Source organism: Ptychodera flava, chromosome 7 (genome assembly GCF_041260155.1).
Source record: "Ptychodera flava strain L36383 chromosome 7, AS_Pfla_20210202, whole genome shotgun sequence".
NCBI lineage: Eukaryota > Metazoa > Hemichordata > Enteropneusta > Ptychoderidae > Ptychodera > Ptychodera flava.
In genome coordinates this window covers 47115459-47132993 of record NC_091934.1, presented here as the reverse complement: position 1 = coordinate 47132993, position 17535 = coordinate 47115459, and the positions used below count along the sequence as shown (strand labels likewise).

Sequence of the window (17535 nt, the reverse complement as noted above, 5' to 3'; positions counted from 1 at the left end):
GTGGAGTAAAAAAAAATTGCATTTGGGTGTGTTCCTGCCAGTTATAACTTTAATAGTTGTACCGGTAGTTGAACATCTCCCAATGCAACACTATTTAGATTTGGGCTTTGCTAGGATATGTTTCAATTTGAATCATTTTCACATTTCTTGCATGTTTTTGGCACTAATCATTTGCATAAATTTAAGTTCCTTAAACAATCCAAGATACATTTTCAATTGAGGTGATGCATGTAGTTACAGTGGACAGACGGACATACAAAACTATATGTATACATATAGGCATACAAATGAACATAAATGGACAGTTTCAAAACGTCTGCATGCTACATACATGTATAACAAATGGTAGTACAGATCATGTCCTTGCGTGCAGCAAGGAAGCATTTTCAGAAAAAATTAATCTTCGTTTAGTGAAGGAAACAAAGAGCACATCCTATTTGGTTGACAACAACTCAAAGGTGAATTGTCACACGGCAACGACATTTGAAGCATACATACATGTTCCTCATACAATGTACATATAGCTCAAAATTATCTGTGCGAACTTTTATATATATATATATATATATATATATATATATATATATATATTATATATATATATATATATATAATATATATATATATATATATATATATAATATAGAGTATATATATATATATAATATATATATATATATATATATATATATATATATATATATATATATAAAAGTTCGCACAGATAATTTTGAGCTATATGTACATTGCACACGCAGAGGGTTAGTGAGCGACTTAAGAATATCCGGTGTCTTTATTTGACCCTCAGAGATCAGAGAATGTTATCAATAAATGTCATAATTGGTTAAAATTAATGATAATATTACTGATGAGGTATGGAATTGAAAATTGATATTATTCATACTCTAAGACGCTCTCATCCTGTCTTGGGAAAGGAGCGCCCCCTAGCGTTGGAAGTTCAGCCGATTCTCTCATTTTTCATGTGCAAACGCATCGCCTTTCAGCTCTCTTTCGTAGATTTTGTAAATTTACAGAATGTTTTGTCGAAATCGATGGAATTTATCCAGGCGGAAACAGTAATATTAGCGTTATTTAGGAAATTAATGAACCCTCACGAGATATATAGATATTCTGCTTATTGCCAAATAATATATTGTTACCAGGGTGACGAAGATAATGATTTCATCGCCTTATGGCGAAGCACAAGAAAGCAAACAAACAACAACTGGCTTATTATATCTATAAATTACCGTCATGATATTCCTTTTCGTATGATATTTTCAACAACTACCTTCAAACCTTGATCATGAGTTGGATGTTAAACAGAACTAGCTTCAGGATCTAACAGTGCAGTGGTCACAAAATATGAAATTAATTTCCTTTATATTGTGTACTTGGTACTTGTATTTCAATTACTCTTACATGTTTGCCCTAATGGCTTTTTCTCCTTGTATCAATTATAATAAATTACGCCCAAGGACGGCCGTGTGATTGTACTTATCAGACAATGAGGCAGATAAACTACAATAACGAAGTTCAAGAGCACACGCAGAGGGTTAGTGAGCGACTTAAGAATATCCGGTGTCTTTATTCGACCCTCAGAGATCAGAGAATGTTATCAATAAATGTCATAATTGGTTAAAATTAATGATAATATTACTGATGAGGTATGGAATTGAAAATTGATATTATTCATACTTCAGCCCCGAGAGTCTACTGACGTGTTCCGAGTACTAGTACTCGTTCCGTCGACAGGATATCATTACATGCCAGTGATGCATTAAAGATCTGTCAAAATTAAGATGGATTGTCTTGGGTTAATCCAAATACATGACTAATTTCCACGTCCCACCTGCAGAAAATGGAACAGTCCAGGCTTAATATCTCAGGTAGTTTAAATTCAACTTCGTCTTGTGTCGCATGACTGTTCGTCGGTGGTCAAGGAATTTGAAGTATTTTTTTACAGTAGCTAGGAAGACAAACTGCAAAGGTAAGCAATGGCCTTTCTGTGCTCTTGTAATCTTTGTCTTTCTCTTTGATATATGGTGATGACCCAATATGACCTTCCATGTAACGATTTAAAACCAGACACTATAGCTCTGAATTCCATGTCGTGTTTGAAGTTTGATGCTTGCCGGGTAAGGATCCAATGCGCGGACCCGATAACGGAACGTCTTTTAAGGATCCAAATTTTGTGACAGCTGTAATTATCATCCCTCGACGAGATGATTTCTTTGCATATTCTTGAACTTCGCAATGCACATGCATACTGTTATTGGAAATCTAACCTCCGCATGGTCACTCAAGTCAGGTCGTCCTGTAGATGGAGTTTTATGTCTTGGTTATTTTTCAGTAAGGGAGAATCCTACAACATTGAATATCAAACGATAGTTTGAGGCTCTTCTATTAATGCTTAAATTTCATCAATTCTGATCTTTCTCAATAAAAGTTAATATTCATCGCAGATGATATAAAAATCGAAAACAATGCCGAGGAGCAGGTGCATGAAGCCGTTGTTTATTCTAAAATTATATTGATTCATGAAAAGTTAATAACCTATTAAATAAACGACCGATTTTATCACGGATCTAATTTTTTGAACACTAATTTTCCTACAGGTCATTATTTCAAGATTTAATGTAGCGCCCGTGTCGCACAAACATTCATGGCATCATTCTAAAAATTTAGGCAGATAAATTCAATAAGTGTCGACATGGTAAAGACGTTGCCCACCATTACTTTCAATTAAATCCCTTGCTCAATAAGTTTACAACCTGAGAACATATTAAATGTGACGGCGTGTTGCCGTGCCCTAACCTGGCCCTACAAATACAATTACCATGTGTCAAGGCAAGGCTAAGATGTCATCACTCATTAATTCGCCAATTAAGTATCAATAGTGAATTTGTTCGATCTATACAATAGATGAGTTTCTTATTATTTATCTACATGCTACACTGGTTGCGTCCAATTACTGTGAGTGCTCGTACATTAATTTGTCAAAGGCTGTATATTGTTGCAATGAAAACTGTATTACAAAATATATTCAAATTGAAAGTAATGATAAATTAAAGAAGGTGTTTATATACATGTTGCGATATTGACTCAAAAAATGTAGGAATATAATGAAAAAAGTCCGTGTTTCTGCTCACGAGTTACAGAAATGGCAATGATGAGAGAAAATTCATTGGTTTGCAATAATTGTCCCTGAAATATTCAGGCCGTAAAATATGCATAAAGGAAGACGACAGTCAGAAGGGACAGCAATTACGAGATATGTCATGAATATCTTTGTCTTCTTGCATGCACGTGTGTAAATCAGTGAGGCCCAGTGGTGGGGTAGTATACCGAGGCCTGACAGGGTGGTGAGTCTATGGGTAGTCCTTTTATCACAAGTATTACTGTCTGGTTCACTTGTACCGAGAACTTATTTGGTTTAAAAATGGAACTCTTAGAATGCACATAACATGGTTAAAAACTTTAAATGGTTATGTTGTAATTTCTATCGATATCATTACCGGAATGTTCAATTTAATAGTTTTCAGTCTGAATACACACTGAGCATGTTACTCACAAAACTGTTCTCATTGAAATTAAATGACAAATATAATATCCCCAAATATTTGGAAACGACCTCATGATTCCTAAACGTTGTTGAACAAATTGTTGCATATTTACAAACCAGTTTCTTATTTCTGAAGAGAACGAGGGAAAATGGGGTCACACTGATGACATAAAGTGTACTTTTTGCCGTAAGTTGCCAGCAAAAGCAAAGATGTCGCGAAATTTCACTGTACAAAGTACAATGTCGTTAAGTTTTGCAATTGGCTAAAAATTGCGACAATGGTCGTACAGAGGGACATTTGATAGAAAATTTTATACTTTTTACCAAATTTTCGATCTACTAAATCAAATATAAGCCCTGTAGAATTTTAAATATTCTTATACTAAATGAAACTAAATTAACTTATAAAATGTTGCAATTGTATCGAACTTAGTATTCAAATAATTTATTGAATTTATTCAGGGTCATAAATTCATAAATGTATATCTATTGTATTAGTTTGCTCTTTTTAATATCGCCAGTACTTTAGAGTGATGATAAGTATGATGGCAATATGATAGTAAATAACAATGATCATCTTGTGTATTGTGATCTTATGTACGATCATTAATATCATCATCATCGTTGTCATTATAATTATCATTACTAAAACATCGTCTGTATCGTCATCGTTTTAATCACAACAAAAACAACAACAGCAACAATAATTGCAGTAGATGATAACGATTGTGGCGGCCGCAGCGGCGACGGCGACGACGACGATAATGGCCTCGATGACGGTAACGAAGGGTGTGCCGATTTCGAAGAATTTACAAGGGATGGCGTACATATTTCGTCTTAGGGTAGTATGCACCTCGGAAGTGAAAGACTTAAACTTTTGCTCAAATTTTACTAAATGAAACTTTCATCCTTACTCTGACAAAATCAACAATAAAAATCAGGTACTAGAGAAACAAGTTACTAACGGTGCCGATATTAGAAATTCAAAATCATGGCCGCAATTCTGTATTAACTCAATGGGGAAAAATAAAATTTTCGATTTTTAAAAAACTAAGATGGTCGATTTTTTTCCTTAAACCAAAGAGCTATAAAATGAGCCGCCACAAATGGTATATCAAAAAGAATTGTAAAAGTTTGAGATTTCAGAGATTTCAACTATCTGTCCCCGAGGCGCATTCTACCTTAACTGACAGAAACAATTGACTGTACCCATGGCATAGTTTACTCACCAACTAATCAATGGACAGAAAGTTACGGAGTCAACATTGATAAGGGCCACGATTAGTGAAGTCTTCCCGTGGTCAAACGTGAAGGCCAATATTATTGAGGTCTAGCCCAAGGATATTCAAGTACAGTATGGCCTTGCAAGGGTATAGATATCGTGCTGTCTCACAGAAACAACATTGGAATATATCTGACCATCATCTGAGCATCAATCGAATGTGAATATATTATAAATCTTAGAATTTTGTGCATTGTGTGTTTTTGTTAATCTTCTCGGTGGCAATATGATGGAAATGTTAAGAATTTCTGAAAGGATGTGATATATGAATGAAAGATGACGTAAGCAGACATGGCAGTAAAAATGCATACTCCATCGGACATTCTGTAATTCAAATAATTAAGTCGCATCTTTCGCCTATTTGCATGGGAGTTAAGTTACACATCTTCTTTGCAAAGTCTTGTAATCTATTGACATGTCGAAACTGAAGTTGTCACTAAATAAGAACCGAATTCTGCGACGCAGTACAAATTATTCAGTGCTTTATTTGTGCCAAAAGCGCAGATGTCAAAATTACCAGTATTCAATGCAAACGTAAAACAACTAACGTATGAAATGAGAGATCAAGTTTCGCGTATAAAGGCGATTAATAATCGCCAGACGGCCCGACGACACTTAAGTCAAGGACATATGTATGTATGTATGTATGTATGTATGTATGTATGTATGTATGTATGTATGTATGTATGTATGTATGTATGTATGTATGTATGTATGTATGTATGTATGTGTGTGGCTATCGTAATTTGCAAAGCAATTTTATGACGGCAATTGGCAAACAATTCACTGCGATCTTGCAGCAACGCTCGTTTTGGCAGTTGATACCTTGTTGTTTTTTCCAATATATTCAAGATATGTTTAGATAGTTCAATTTTGTTTTCACACTTCGTGTTGCAAGGAAAAAATGTACGTTGACAGGCATATGCATTGTATCTTGGATACTTTATCTGTCTCACCGATATCATATCTAACAAAGTCGTCTTCCCCTTGTTCTCTTGTTACTTTGGCATCGTGAACAACCTTGGTAAAACATGATTTATCACATACCTTAAGACATTTCATAAATATGCCGGCTATGTTTTTGAAAGACATTGGTGCTAGTATATCGTACAAATATCAATGTTAACTTCACATTTCCACAGGGAGATAGCGAAAGAACATTGTAATTGATCAACCATTTTCATCGTTTCAAATTCCACCATTACATATGTGATGTTGTGTTATATAACGGTTGGCTTTTTACTGTAATTAACCGCGCCATGCCGGAGTTCTTACAAGTTACCGTTCGCGTTTTGCTACGAGTAGCATGCTTGATTGAGTGCACTGTTTTACCGTAGGCGGCGCTCGTACAAAGTTTTCCAAGTCAAAGTCTACGTTGAGATCTGATTTGCGATAAAACACTGATGTTGTCGCGTGTTACAGTTTAATTGCAGGTTACAAAGGGATCATGAGGTTGTTAACCACAATCACGCTGCTGTGTCTGATACTTTGTTTGTACATCCTAACGAACAATGAGGTGTCAGCGAAAAAGAAGAAGAACAGGGGTGCTAATGCTGGTGGATCACAGGATGGAGGTGAGAATCACACGAAACTTTAAAAGAAATTAAGTATTGTTAAGTACGCTAACATATGTTGGTGTTAGGCCAGCTCTGATGAGTTAAAAGTCAAACTTTGAAGGACAAATTAACTACCGCTGTAAACATGAAGTCAGCATGTTTACAGCAAAGATAGCTATCATTAAAATTTGAATGACTGTGATCATTTGAAGTTTATTATTAATTGCTTTAAGGTGCAATCTTTTGATGAAGGCACAGTGGGACTGAGATTAAAGTTCTTCGGAGATGTGTGGCGCAATGTGAGAATTAGTGTCTGGAGTTTTGTAAACATTAAACTTCTATATAAAAATCCCGTTATACGTGCCTCCCCTGGCCTGCTCTCTGTAGGATTAGTTAGTCTCTTGTCTATCGAATGCCGAACTCTAAACTTTTAACAAACATATGTTCCAAGGCAGGAGTCAGTAAGTTTCTACAAGTAAACGGTAAAAACAAGATGGTGCACCAGTCCGTAGTCAATGCCAAAAAGACATGAAATACTATATTGCTGTTATTATAAGTCACCATATACTTAGACAAACTGTAAAAATATTTACTTTTAAGAACTAAAATTTGGGGACTTGAAAATCCCTGTTGTATCATGGTGCTGTCAGTGTTATGAGTCCAGTCTTGATATTTTATTTCTTAATATGACCAATCTCCCATTAACTTGATAAACTGGATAGATGTGAATTTGATAATATTTCCATTTTTTGCAATAAAACACGTACATTTGTTATTCTGTAGTGTAAAGCGACACAAACACCAGCCTTGGCCCTTGCCACCTGCCATAGTGTACTTTGTCCAATACTGTTGCTGACAAATGGCTTTCAGGCTAGATTTTGTCCAATACTGTTGTTGACAAATGACTTTCAACCTAGACTTTGTCAATACTGTTGTTGACAAATGGCTTTCAAGCTAGATTTTGTCCAATACTATTGTTGACAAGCGACTTTCAAGCTAGACTTTGTCCAATACTATTGTTGACAAATGACTTTCAACCTAGACTTTGTCCGATACTATTGTTGACAAATGACTTTCAAGCTAGACTTTGTCAATACTGTTGTTGACAAATGACTTTCAAGCTAGACTTTGTCCAATACTATTGTTGACAAATGACTTTTAACCCAGACTTTGTCAATACTGTTGTTGACAAATGACTTTCAAGCTAGACTTTGTCCAATACTGTTGTTGACAAACGACTTTTAAGCTAGACTTTGTCCAATACTGTTGTTGACAAACGACTTTCAAGCTAGAGTTTGTCCAATAATGTTGTTGACAAACGACTTTCAAGCTAGACTTTGTCCAATACTGTTGTTGACAAATGACTTTCAACCTAGACTTTGTCAATACTGTTGTTGACAAATGACTTTCAAGCTAGACTTTTTCCAATACTGTTGTTGACAAACGACTTTCAAGCTAGAGTTTGTCCAATACTGTTGTTGACAAACGACTTTCAAGCTAGACTTTGTCCAATACTGTTGTTGACAAATGACTTTCAAGCTAGACTTTGTGCAATACTGTTGTTGACAAACGACTTTTAAGCTAGACTTTGTCCAATACTGTTGTTGACAAACGACTTTCAAGCTAGAGTTTGTCCAATAATGTTGTTGACAAACGACTTTCAAGCTAGACTTTGTCCAATACTGTTGTTGACAAATGACTTTCAACCTAGACTTTGTCAATACTGTTGTTGACAAATGACTTTCAAGCTAGACTTTGTCCAATACTGTTGTTGACAAACGACTTTCAAGCTAGACTTTGTCCAATACTGTTGTTGACAAACGACTTTCAAGCTAGACTTTGTCCAATACTGTTGTTGACAAATGACTTTCAAGCTAGACTTTGTGCAATACTGTTGTTGACAAATGACTTTCAAGCTAGACTTTGTGCAATACTGTTGTTGACAAACGACTTTTAAGCTAGACTTTGTCCAATACTGTTGTTGACAAACGACTTTCAAGCTAGAGTTTGTCCAATACTGTTGTTGACAAACGACTTTCAATCTAGAGTTTGTCCAATACTGTTGTTGACAAATGGCTTTGAAGCTAGACTTTTTCCAATACTGTTGTTGACTAAATTCAGTTGTCAGTAGTTGTATTTGATGTAACACACACGTGTTGGCAAGTTGAACACAGAAGGCATATTTCAAATGATGTGTGGAGTAGTTTGGGGGGGGGGGCGTGGGGATCACCCTGTTTTTCGAAAGTTGGAATAGGGAGGGTCACCCTGTTTTCGAAAGTTGGAATAGAGGGGTCAGCCACTTTTTGATGTCGGCAAAAAATAATCCACCACCCCCGACCCCCCCCCCCCCCCCCCGCCGAAGAAACTGACCACTTTCTTTCTTTGGCCCAAGTAATTCAATTCTTTGTTTGTGTGTCCTTGGGAGGGAGGTTCCATTTAAAAGAACAAAGTGTTTGCAAAGCACTTACAATGTAGCTTTTCCTTCAACAAATCTTTGTGTACAAATACCATTTTTGTAGTGTATATTTTGGAGGTAAAAAAGAAGTTTTTGTTGTGATTCTTCAATGGGCACTCCTATTACATGGAAACAATTATAAACTGACGTATGTATCATTGCATGTGTGTGTATCTGAAGTTTGAGCTGCTGACCCCCTCACCTTTCAAAATTTTGAGCGGATGGTAAACAAAGAATTTAATTACTTTGGCCTAGAAAATCTGAATTGAAAACATATTCACATTAAAGAGCTGATTACAGTGACATGGGGCCTGATGGTTACTTTACAAACTACCCCCACAACTACACTCCACATGCTTTTTACAATGCTGTAGTCTTCAAAGGAGACACCATCCAGTCTTATCAAGTTACTAATCAACCACACACTTGCTCATTTTCGAGGACAACATTCCAGACTTAATTATTTTCCACCCCTTGTCAAATTACTTTTCTAAACTCAGGAATTCCTGGCGGGTATTTGTGAAAATATAAACAAATTAGTGAAAACAGTCTCTTTGGATCAAACCATTTCTCTGGTGTGGTTTAACTCAAAGTTATTGTTATGGATAGTCAGTGTGGATCAGTTTACAAGACATTGAGGTGGACTGGTTAAGATTCAGATATCATTACCATGATCTGCTTACATCAAACCCATCAGAATGTATTTGGAAATTACAGCTTTCAAACTACTATGTTGCCAAAATAGTCCTTTTGACTTTGGCGTAAATATGCAATAGAGACTTCTTAAAGACTATCAAACCGAAAACTTTTATTTAAATTGCATTATGTGTCATCAATCTATTAACCCTTTGCAGCAGTGTTTCATAAGTTTATCACCACTTGCCAACTGTCATGCAGTACTTTTTTTCACATACTGGTAAAAAATAACTTTGATGCACAATTTTCTCTCTGGTTTCATAAGCTGTAACTTTTGATTTAAATTCTATTATTTTATTTCTAAATATTACATATGGTATTTTATAATATCCCTCAAATCATGTCAAGGCCTGCAATATTGTTTTGTCTAAATGTCCTTTTTAACAATTAAATTATTATGTAGTCCATTGTATTTCACATATACATAACAAGGAAGAATATTGAATTGTCCTTGTTCTAAAACAAGAAATAATACTAAAAATATTAACAATTACAACTATTGGCCTTTAATTTAATATTTATAAATATCTCTCCTTTAGTAATCTGTATGTTGAAATGATATTGCATATTATATTAATTTAATATGCACTAAACTCATTAGCATAATGATCATTAGCATAATGATCATTAGCATATAGTTGATCTCATTAGCATAGAGCTCATTATTGTAAAATTCTTTATAAGAAAGTAATCTACACTGATGAGGAATTATCAAAATGTTTATAATGAATTCATCCAAATCAAGGTCAAGGCAATTTATCCCAAATTTCTCAACACCAGTTTATTAAAGTTCATGTGAAGGATTTAGAAATCCTTCAAAATCATAAGTCACTTCCTCATTGTTACTTTTGTTTAGAAATGACAGGAGGTAAAAAGGGAAAACATCGAAAAGACAAAAATCGTGAAGAACCAATGGTGGACACTACAGGTGACATGACAGAAGGAATGGAAGACAAGATAGAAGACACCATGGGTGATCCAGTGGGTGATCCAGTGGGTGATCCAATGGGTGATCCAGTGGAAGACAAAATGGATGAAACGGAAGATGAGGTAATGGAAGGCACACAGGAGGAAACAAATGACGAAACAGCGGAAGATAAAAACGGTGAAACTAAGGATGAGACAGTGGATGTTAAGGATGAAGAAATGCCTAAAAAAGAAAAGAAAAAGAAAGATAGGAAGAGAGATAAAAAGAAGCCAAAGAATGAGAAAATGGAAGAAACTGTGAATACAAGTATGCATTGACTTTTTTTAAATACTTAATACAAAATATGTCAAACATCTCTTTTATAAATACTTAATACAAAATATGTAATATATTTCTCAAGGTATTTCTTATGTAGGTGCTGTGTCTTTCCTTGTAAAGCTTCAACATGCAAACTGTTTGTGGCTTACAAATTTCTAGAAAGGCAGATTAAAGATGTTTAAGAGATGACAATTTATCTTCATTGACTTGTTGAAATCCATCACAGAATGTGACCCCAGATTGATTGGTGGATCATACAAGTCATCTACCCTTACCCTGCATAGGATCATAAATAATACTCATAATCAAACAAAATGTTCACTGGCTTGTACTCTAGGCTTCTGCAATTAGGTCATATCAAAAACCTGGCAATAGTCAAGTTACCCATTAGATTCTTCTCTTTCAACCTGCATATAGTGGTATTTTCTATGTTACAGATAAATTTCAGTGCGTACTTATTACACATTATCTTAAGCTTGACTTTACTGTCTGTTTTGTATTCAGTGCAGTTAGGTCATTTTGGAAATTGCCTCAATACACCCCAATACAGACAGTCATTGTGACCTCTGAGCGCTGTGGGCCATGCAATGATAAAGCCACCAGAGTGAAAAGTATGCAAGCTTCCTAACGAGGTAGTTAAAGCCCATAGACAGATGCCCTTATGTTACTTTTCAGGTACATGCGTATAGTGTGACAAAAATCATGCAAGTTTAGCAAAGGAATATATTATCAAAACTATCATAAAAGTGCTTTTGGATTAAATATGTCTGATGACCTCTGACCTTTTACATGTCCTTCAGACATTTGACCCCTGAATAAATCATGTTCTCAATTTAATGTTTTACCTTTAGCGCCAGGTGAACCAATACCAGAGAGTGAGCCGACAGCAGGTAGCGACACTGATAATGCTGGGAATATTGATTCCAAGATTGAAGAGGTGGTTCCAACTGAAGATATGATGGGCAAAGTTACAGTATCACCAAAGCCTTCTGCCGTTACAAAAACAGAATTGCCGGCACCAGAGCCAGAGCCAGAAAACGCATCACCAGAAACTGATGATGAAAACGAGGTAAATATGTAGAGTTATCTGGAGGAAAGCTACAAGCAAAGGCATAATGGAATACCTATAATCACGTTTGAACATACTACTGATAACTTTTTGTCGTCTACACCCAGCACATCAAACCACTAAGTGTTCCATGGTTATTGTTTCTGATGTACAGGATCATTGATAAATAATATCTATAGATATGCATGCATGGTCATAGTGACTGCCATCCAGATGAGTTTTCAATAGAATCTTATGTCCAAACAATCCAATACTGAAAAAATCCCGATACTCTTCCTTCTCCAGTGGGAATGAAACCATTCATAATCATGTGCCTTCAAAATGAGCCTCAACAAGCAGTTCACCAGAAAAGTGGCACGTAAAATTTTGAGTCTAAATATCTATATCCAAAGGGCACTCTACCTTAACTTGTAAACTTTGGCTTGATATGACAGGATAAAGACAAAAACAAGAAAGACAACGAGGAAAATGAAATGGTTGAAGTTGAAGAAGACCTACCGCCGATAAATGAAGAAATTCTAGTTCCAGGTCCTACTTTAGATATGAGTATTTTCAACATGAGCTTAATCCCAACACAACCAACAAAAACAAAGAAAAAGAATAAAGACAAGTCAAAGAAGAAGGGAACAAAAAAGAACAAAAAAGACAAGAAAAAGAAATCAAAAGATGGAGCCATGCAAGAATGTATAGAGAATTCTGATTGTAGCCAAGGTAAAATAATAGTTACAAGCAGTAATTCTTAGCAACAATGCAATACTTCGTAACAATTTTATTTGATGAGTATTATTTTGGTTTCACATTCTGAGACACATTGGCCCTTTCATACACCAGTGTTAGACATATTGTCCGAGTTTTGTGTAATGAGTGACGTCAAGATAATTGATCACATTATTTAAAATTGTCTTCTATTTTGGTTTAAAAGTGTAACATCGTAGTGCACATTGCCTTGTTACACCATTTCACTTGAGTTTCATAAATGTCATGTTGCCATGTTTGATGAAGATGTTATATTGCCACTGATTTGCATTTTATCACATTTTGATCTCTTAATCTTTGCAGTTAACAAAAGTAACATTGATATTTTTTAATCAATATTTATATTATTGCAACATTGTTTCATATTTGTATCATTTCATGAAACTTTTATTTGATCAAAGTAACCATCCCAATTTTCTATCACTGTTACATTGATTAAACTTAATTTTGAACAGCTCATTGCTGTGACCAAGGTACTAGTGATGAGAGCAAACTATAGAATACCAAGAGAAAGAAGTTAATCATTGTTTCAGTGTCTTTCATCTTTGTTTGAGTATTGTAACACTGTCTCATCTTTATCATAATTTTTACATTGTGTCAATGTCTCAGTTGTCTCTTACATTGATCAATGTTACATTGACTCCAATTAATATTTAATCCTTGCTACATTGTTAGTAAAATATATCTGATCACAGGTACTTGCTGTGTCAATCCTTGTTTAATACATTGTTAGTAAAATGTATTTGATGGATCCACAGGTACTTGCTGTGAGGAAGGAGACGAGGATAAACATTACTGTGTAGAATACCAAAAGAAAGAAGGACAGAAGTGCACAGACAATTGTATGTGTCAACATGGTGAGTGTCATGATCACGTGCAAAATTTCACTGAAATTCAACAACTAACTTGAGTTGTCTGCCAATAGCGAAGTATGTACAGGTTCTGCGAACAATAAGTTTGCATGCCTTTTCACTAAAAACCAGCAGATCCCTAAAATATGTAGTCATACATCATATATATTAGGAGGGGATATTTTTCTGCTTAAGATGCAACATTTTTAAGTTTACTCAAAGATTGCCATCATTTTAAATCTAAAGTCTTATGATGTAAGTAGAACGTGAAATGGGGAATGTCTTTGATTTCTGATACATAATAAACTTTTATACAAATTTATAATTTCTAAACCATAATTATAATTTTGATTTTCTTGATATAAATTTATAATTTCTGAATTGTGTAAATCAAAAATTGTATTTTTGAAACAATCATAATTTGTGATATATATTTATAATTTCTGATACATCATTTATGATTTCTGATATATATTTATAATTTGTTTTATAATATCTGATACATATCGTTTCTGATTTATAATTTCTGATTTATAATTTCTAATACATATTTACAATTTCTAATATGTATAATTTCTTACACAAATTTAACAAACAGCCTTATGATACATCACTTTTATCTTTATCAGATCTCCAGTGTTATGCTGAGACAGGAAAGACTAAAGGCAACTGTGTGGTACCAGACACTTCAGATTTAGATGATGGATATTACATTGGAATTGTTGAAGATGCTGTGGATGAAATGATGAAAGATATGTAGTAAGAACTACAGATCTTCCATTGTGAACTGTTTTAGCTATGGAGACAACAAAATTTAGATGTTCCCATCTTGATGGTCACCTAACTTTTCAATCATCATTTCCGAAAATATTACTCCAATTTATTTCTAACATGCAAAAGATCAGAACTTTAAGGAAAATTTCACTGCCAAACAAAATGTTGATCAGGTAAGATTTTAAAAGCCAAATGTTCCTTAAAACATAAACCACTAATTGCTGTGAAGTGAGTTGCTATACCTGATGTGCTAGGTGTCTTTAAAAAAATAATGGTCTTCCTGCAGTTTTCTTAGCACTTGCAAGAAATTTAATACCTGTGTAGTATTGTAAGGTTTTATGAAATGCCAAATATTGGGATTTAAGATTATGTGCCTGTATATTAATTCTTTATAATCGTTGCCCAAATATGGAAGTGTAATTATTGAAGGAAGATTGGTTAAGATGGTCTTCCCTTCACAAATAGGGAGTTGTTTCCCAATACCATATGCTCATTTGTTAATGTGTACATTCACTGCCCATATTTGGAGTGTTTGTTAATTATGTAAACATGAAATTGTGGCTCATAGCTCAAAGGGAACATCTTATCTACCTTCCATTTAGGGACTTTTCAGTCTGTGCTAAGAAACTTAAAAACCAGAAAAGTTTGAAATACTGAAAAAATAACTTGTTATTCAGCATCGATAGGCTCCAGTCATACTATCTTTCATGTTGAGATATAAAGTGATTTTATTCAAACTGAATGTAAGGTGTTATGATAAATACTCATCTTGCTGTTGTCACTGTTGTTGTAGCAATGCATGAGCCATCCTTATATCTTACTTTTAGTCAGATAATATTGGCAAACTGACCAAATGTCAATTCAGCTGGCATAATTCTGGCACACTGACCAAATGTCAATTCAGCTGGCATATATTATTTATATGTAGAGTGATTCAGATTCATAACAATAGAAATAAATGCATATTAATATTAATCATATAAACAAATCCTAACTGATTGTGAATGAAAATAGAAATTTGATTGAAGTTCTTACTTCATTGAATCTGTCAGATCAGGAGAGGAAAAATTACTTGATGGTAAAACAAAGAATGTGCCACTGAATATTTCATAATTGAATGGGACTGAAAAGCATTAGAGAGGAAAGTGTGATTTTTATGATGAAAATGCATTGTGGTTTTTGCATCATCTCTGGATGAGATAAAAGATACAAATTATTACTAGACGCTTTAACTTATATCATGATAGGAGAGTAATTATTTAGATATGAATTATTATTATATAGATATGAATAATTCAAATACAGTTACCTTTCTTATCGAAATTTCAAAATATTCAATATGGTGTGTGTTTCACTGTTAATTTACAAGAGCCTAAAATATTCCAAATTCCAATTTGTATGTAACAATGAAAGTTGTCAGCATTAACCCTTTGAGTGCAAAAGTCAAGTTTTTGTCACCTTATAAAATATACCAATATATCCTAGTCACAATTTTTTCAGATTTTTGCCAAAATTTTGCTAAAAACTTGTAGCCAATGATATATGATGCCCTTTTGGTCCAAAATTATCCAAAAAATACTGAAAAAATCTTGAAGTTTGGTAAAATGTTTCAATATTTTTTTTTTGGGGGGGGGGGGGTGTGGAAATTACAGCACTCAAAGGGTTAAAGATTGTATGTCCACTGTATTAGAAACAAAGATGTTAATTGTGAGAAATATTATGTGTTTTTATAAAATCCAAATTTTGATTTGTACCACTTACAAATGCACAAAGCATTCATTATACCATCAGAACACTGCTACCCTTCTAATAAAACATTTTTTACCAAATCAAGTACTTGGCTTTTGACTACATAGTGCATATATATATAATGTGTCACTGCAAAAAGTCTGGAAAATGTATAGAGTTCAAATGCACAGAGTTTTGATCACCATGTGTATGTTTTAATTATCTATGGTCCCTTAGGTAAGTACTTTTGAAGTTAATGCTTTCGTGATGAAGTGAATTATAATGTGAATTCATTCAGAAACATGCAAGTATTAGCTATATTGTCCTTTCATTCAAAATTAAATTGTATCTGCCATAACATTACTAGAACCTTGATCACACTGGAAGTAGATTAGTTAGTTTCTTGGGTGGTTTGAAAAAGTGATTACTATAAAGTCAAACTAATTTCCAAATATGCAGCTATAGTAAAGCCAATACACGCAGTCAACATCCATGCAGTAATGCAAACTTGATCAGACTACAGACCCATCCTTACAGTTAGACTTTTTCAGCGTACATAAATACACCCTCCCTTTCACAGATTTCAATTGGCAAACAAATTTAAAATTATTAAAAGTCAATAATTCTTGGATTTGCTTTAGACCTATAAAATCATCCAAAAAGAATTCTGATGTCAAAACAGAAATACTGGAAATTTCCTCCTTCATACAAAATGGAGATCAATGACCCAGTAAATCTCTTGATTTCGATACATACTTCATTACCCATCTCCATGAATCTCTGCACCATCCAAGTTAATAACACAAACTTGTGACCATGGTAACCAGACTTGACACAATCCAGGTATCACCTTAATCTTTACAAATTAGATTTTGAAATTCTCTCTGACTTCAGATATTTTGTCCACGCAAAGACCGGATTTTATGACTACACTCTAAATCAATTCCGATATTCTGGTTGCTAGGTCAGTTGGTACACACTGATATCACAACGATGCCCATCATTTGATTGCTTCAATTACTTTTGATGGATTGCTGTGAGATGTAGAGATTTATCATGTATTTGCCATCAGTCTTTCATGAAGCACATTAGGTTACCCATGTCAAAAAGCTGCATACTTTTTGTGTTTTCAGATTTTCATTGCCATCAGCAGGTTTTTAAACTTGCTTATATCATAGGAAACATTTTAAGTCATCGTTGATGACACAGTCCCCATACAGTCAAGTTGTGTTTGTTGGTTGATCAGATATGAGTGAGTAGTAGAAGTCATGTTTATGTTACATACTTCTTGAAAGGTTGATTGAACAGAAGAATGGATATATATAATATTGGTAGGTGTTAAACAGGGATGAGCAAATGTATCGGAGATCAACAGGCCCCTTTTGATGAGTAACTTTGGCAAGAAGTGAAGGTCTTATTAAATTTGTAAAATTTACTGGGTAAATTGTTTGTTTTGTTTGTGTGATGGAGTGACCCGATATTATCCTTAATTGCCCGTCTTATTAACTCTGTGTATAAGTTGCACTTGGCTAGTCCTCATATTTTAATGATCTACTT

At 34.3% G+C, this 17535-nt stretch overlaps 1 protein-coding gene across 2 annotated transcripts; it reads left to right on the top strand.

The window, feature by feature from the left end:
• Positions 1–1852: 1852 nt before the first annotated feature.
• On the top strand, positions 1853–16083 carry LOC139137737 (draxin-like). 2 transcript variants are annotated; one of them, XM_070705998.1, is made up of 7 exons: positions 1853–1990; positions 6270–6421; positions 10420–10788; positions 11652–11869; positions 12304–12580; positions 13384–13482; positions 14106–16083. In XM_070705998.1, the coding sequence occupies exons 2-7, from the start codon at positions 6295–6297 to the stop codon at positions 14234–14236; spliced, it is 1221 nt and encodes a 406-aa protein (XP_070562099.1). In that variant the 5' UTR covers positions 1853–1990; positions 6270–6294; the 3' UTR covers positions 14237–16083. The 2 variants fall into 2 exon arrangements, with proteins under 2 accessions (XP_070562099.1, XP_070562098.1); XM_070705997.1 differs by having other exon boundaries at positions 10411–10788.
• Positions 16084–17535: the final 1452 nt, after the last annotated feature.

What these genes read in the sequence shown, in the direction of transcription:
- LOC139137737 (XM_070705997.1), top strand. Translation starts at nt 6,295, where the DNA reads ATGAGGTTGTTAACCACAATCACGCTGCTGTGTCTGATACTTTGTTTG. An exon ending in GGAAGAAACTGTGAATACAA is followed by an intron (nt 10,789 to 11,651) that starts GTATGCATTGAC and finishes TTTTACCTTTAG; the next exon opens with CGCCAGGTGAACCAATACCA. An exon ending in AAACTGATGATGAAAACGAG is followed by an intron (nt 11,870 to 12,303) that starts GTAAATATGTAG and finishes TTGATATGACAG; the next exon opens with GATAAAGACAAAAACAAGAA.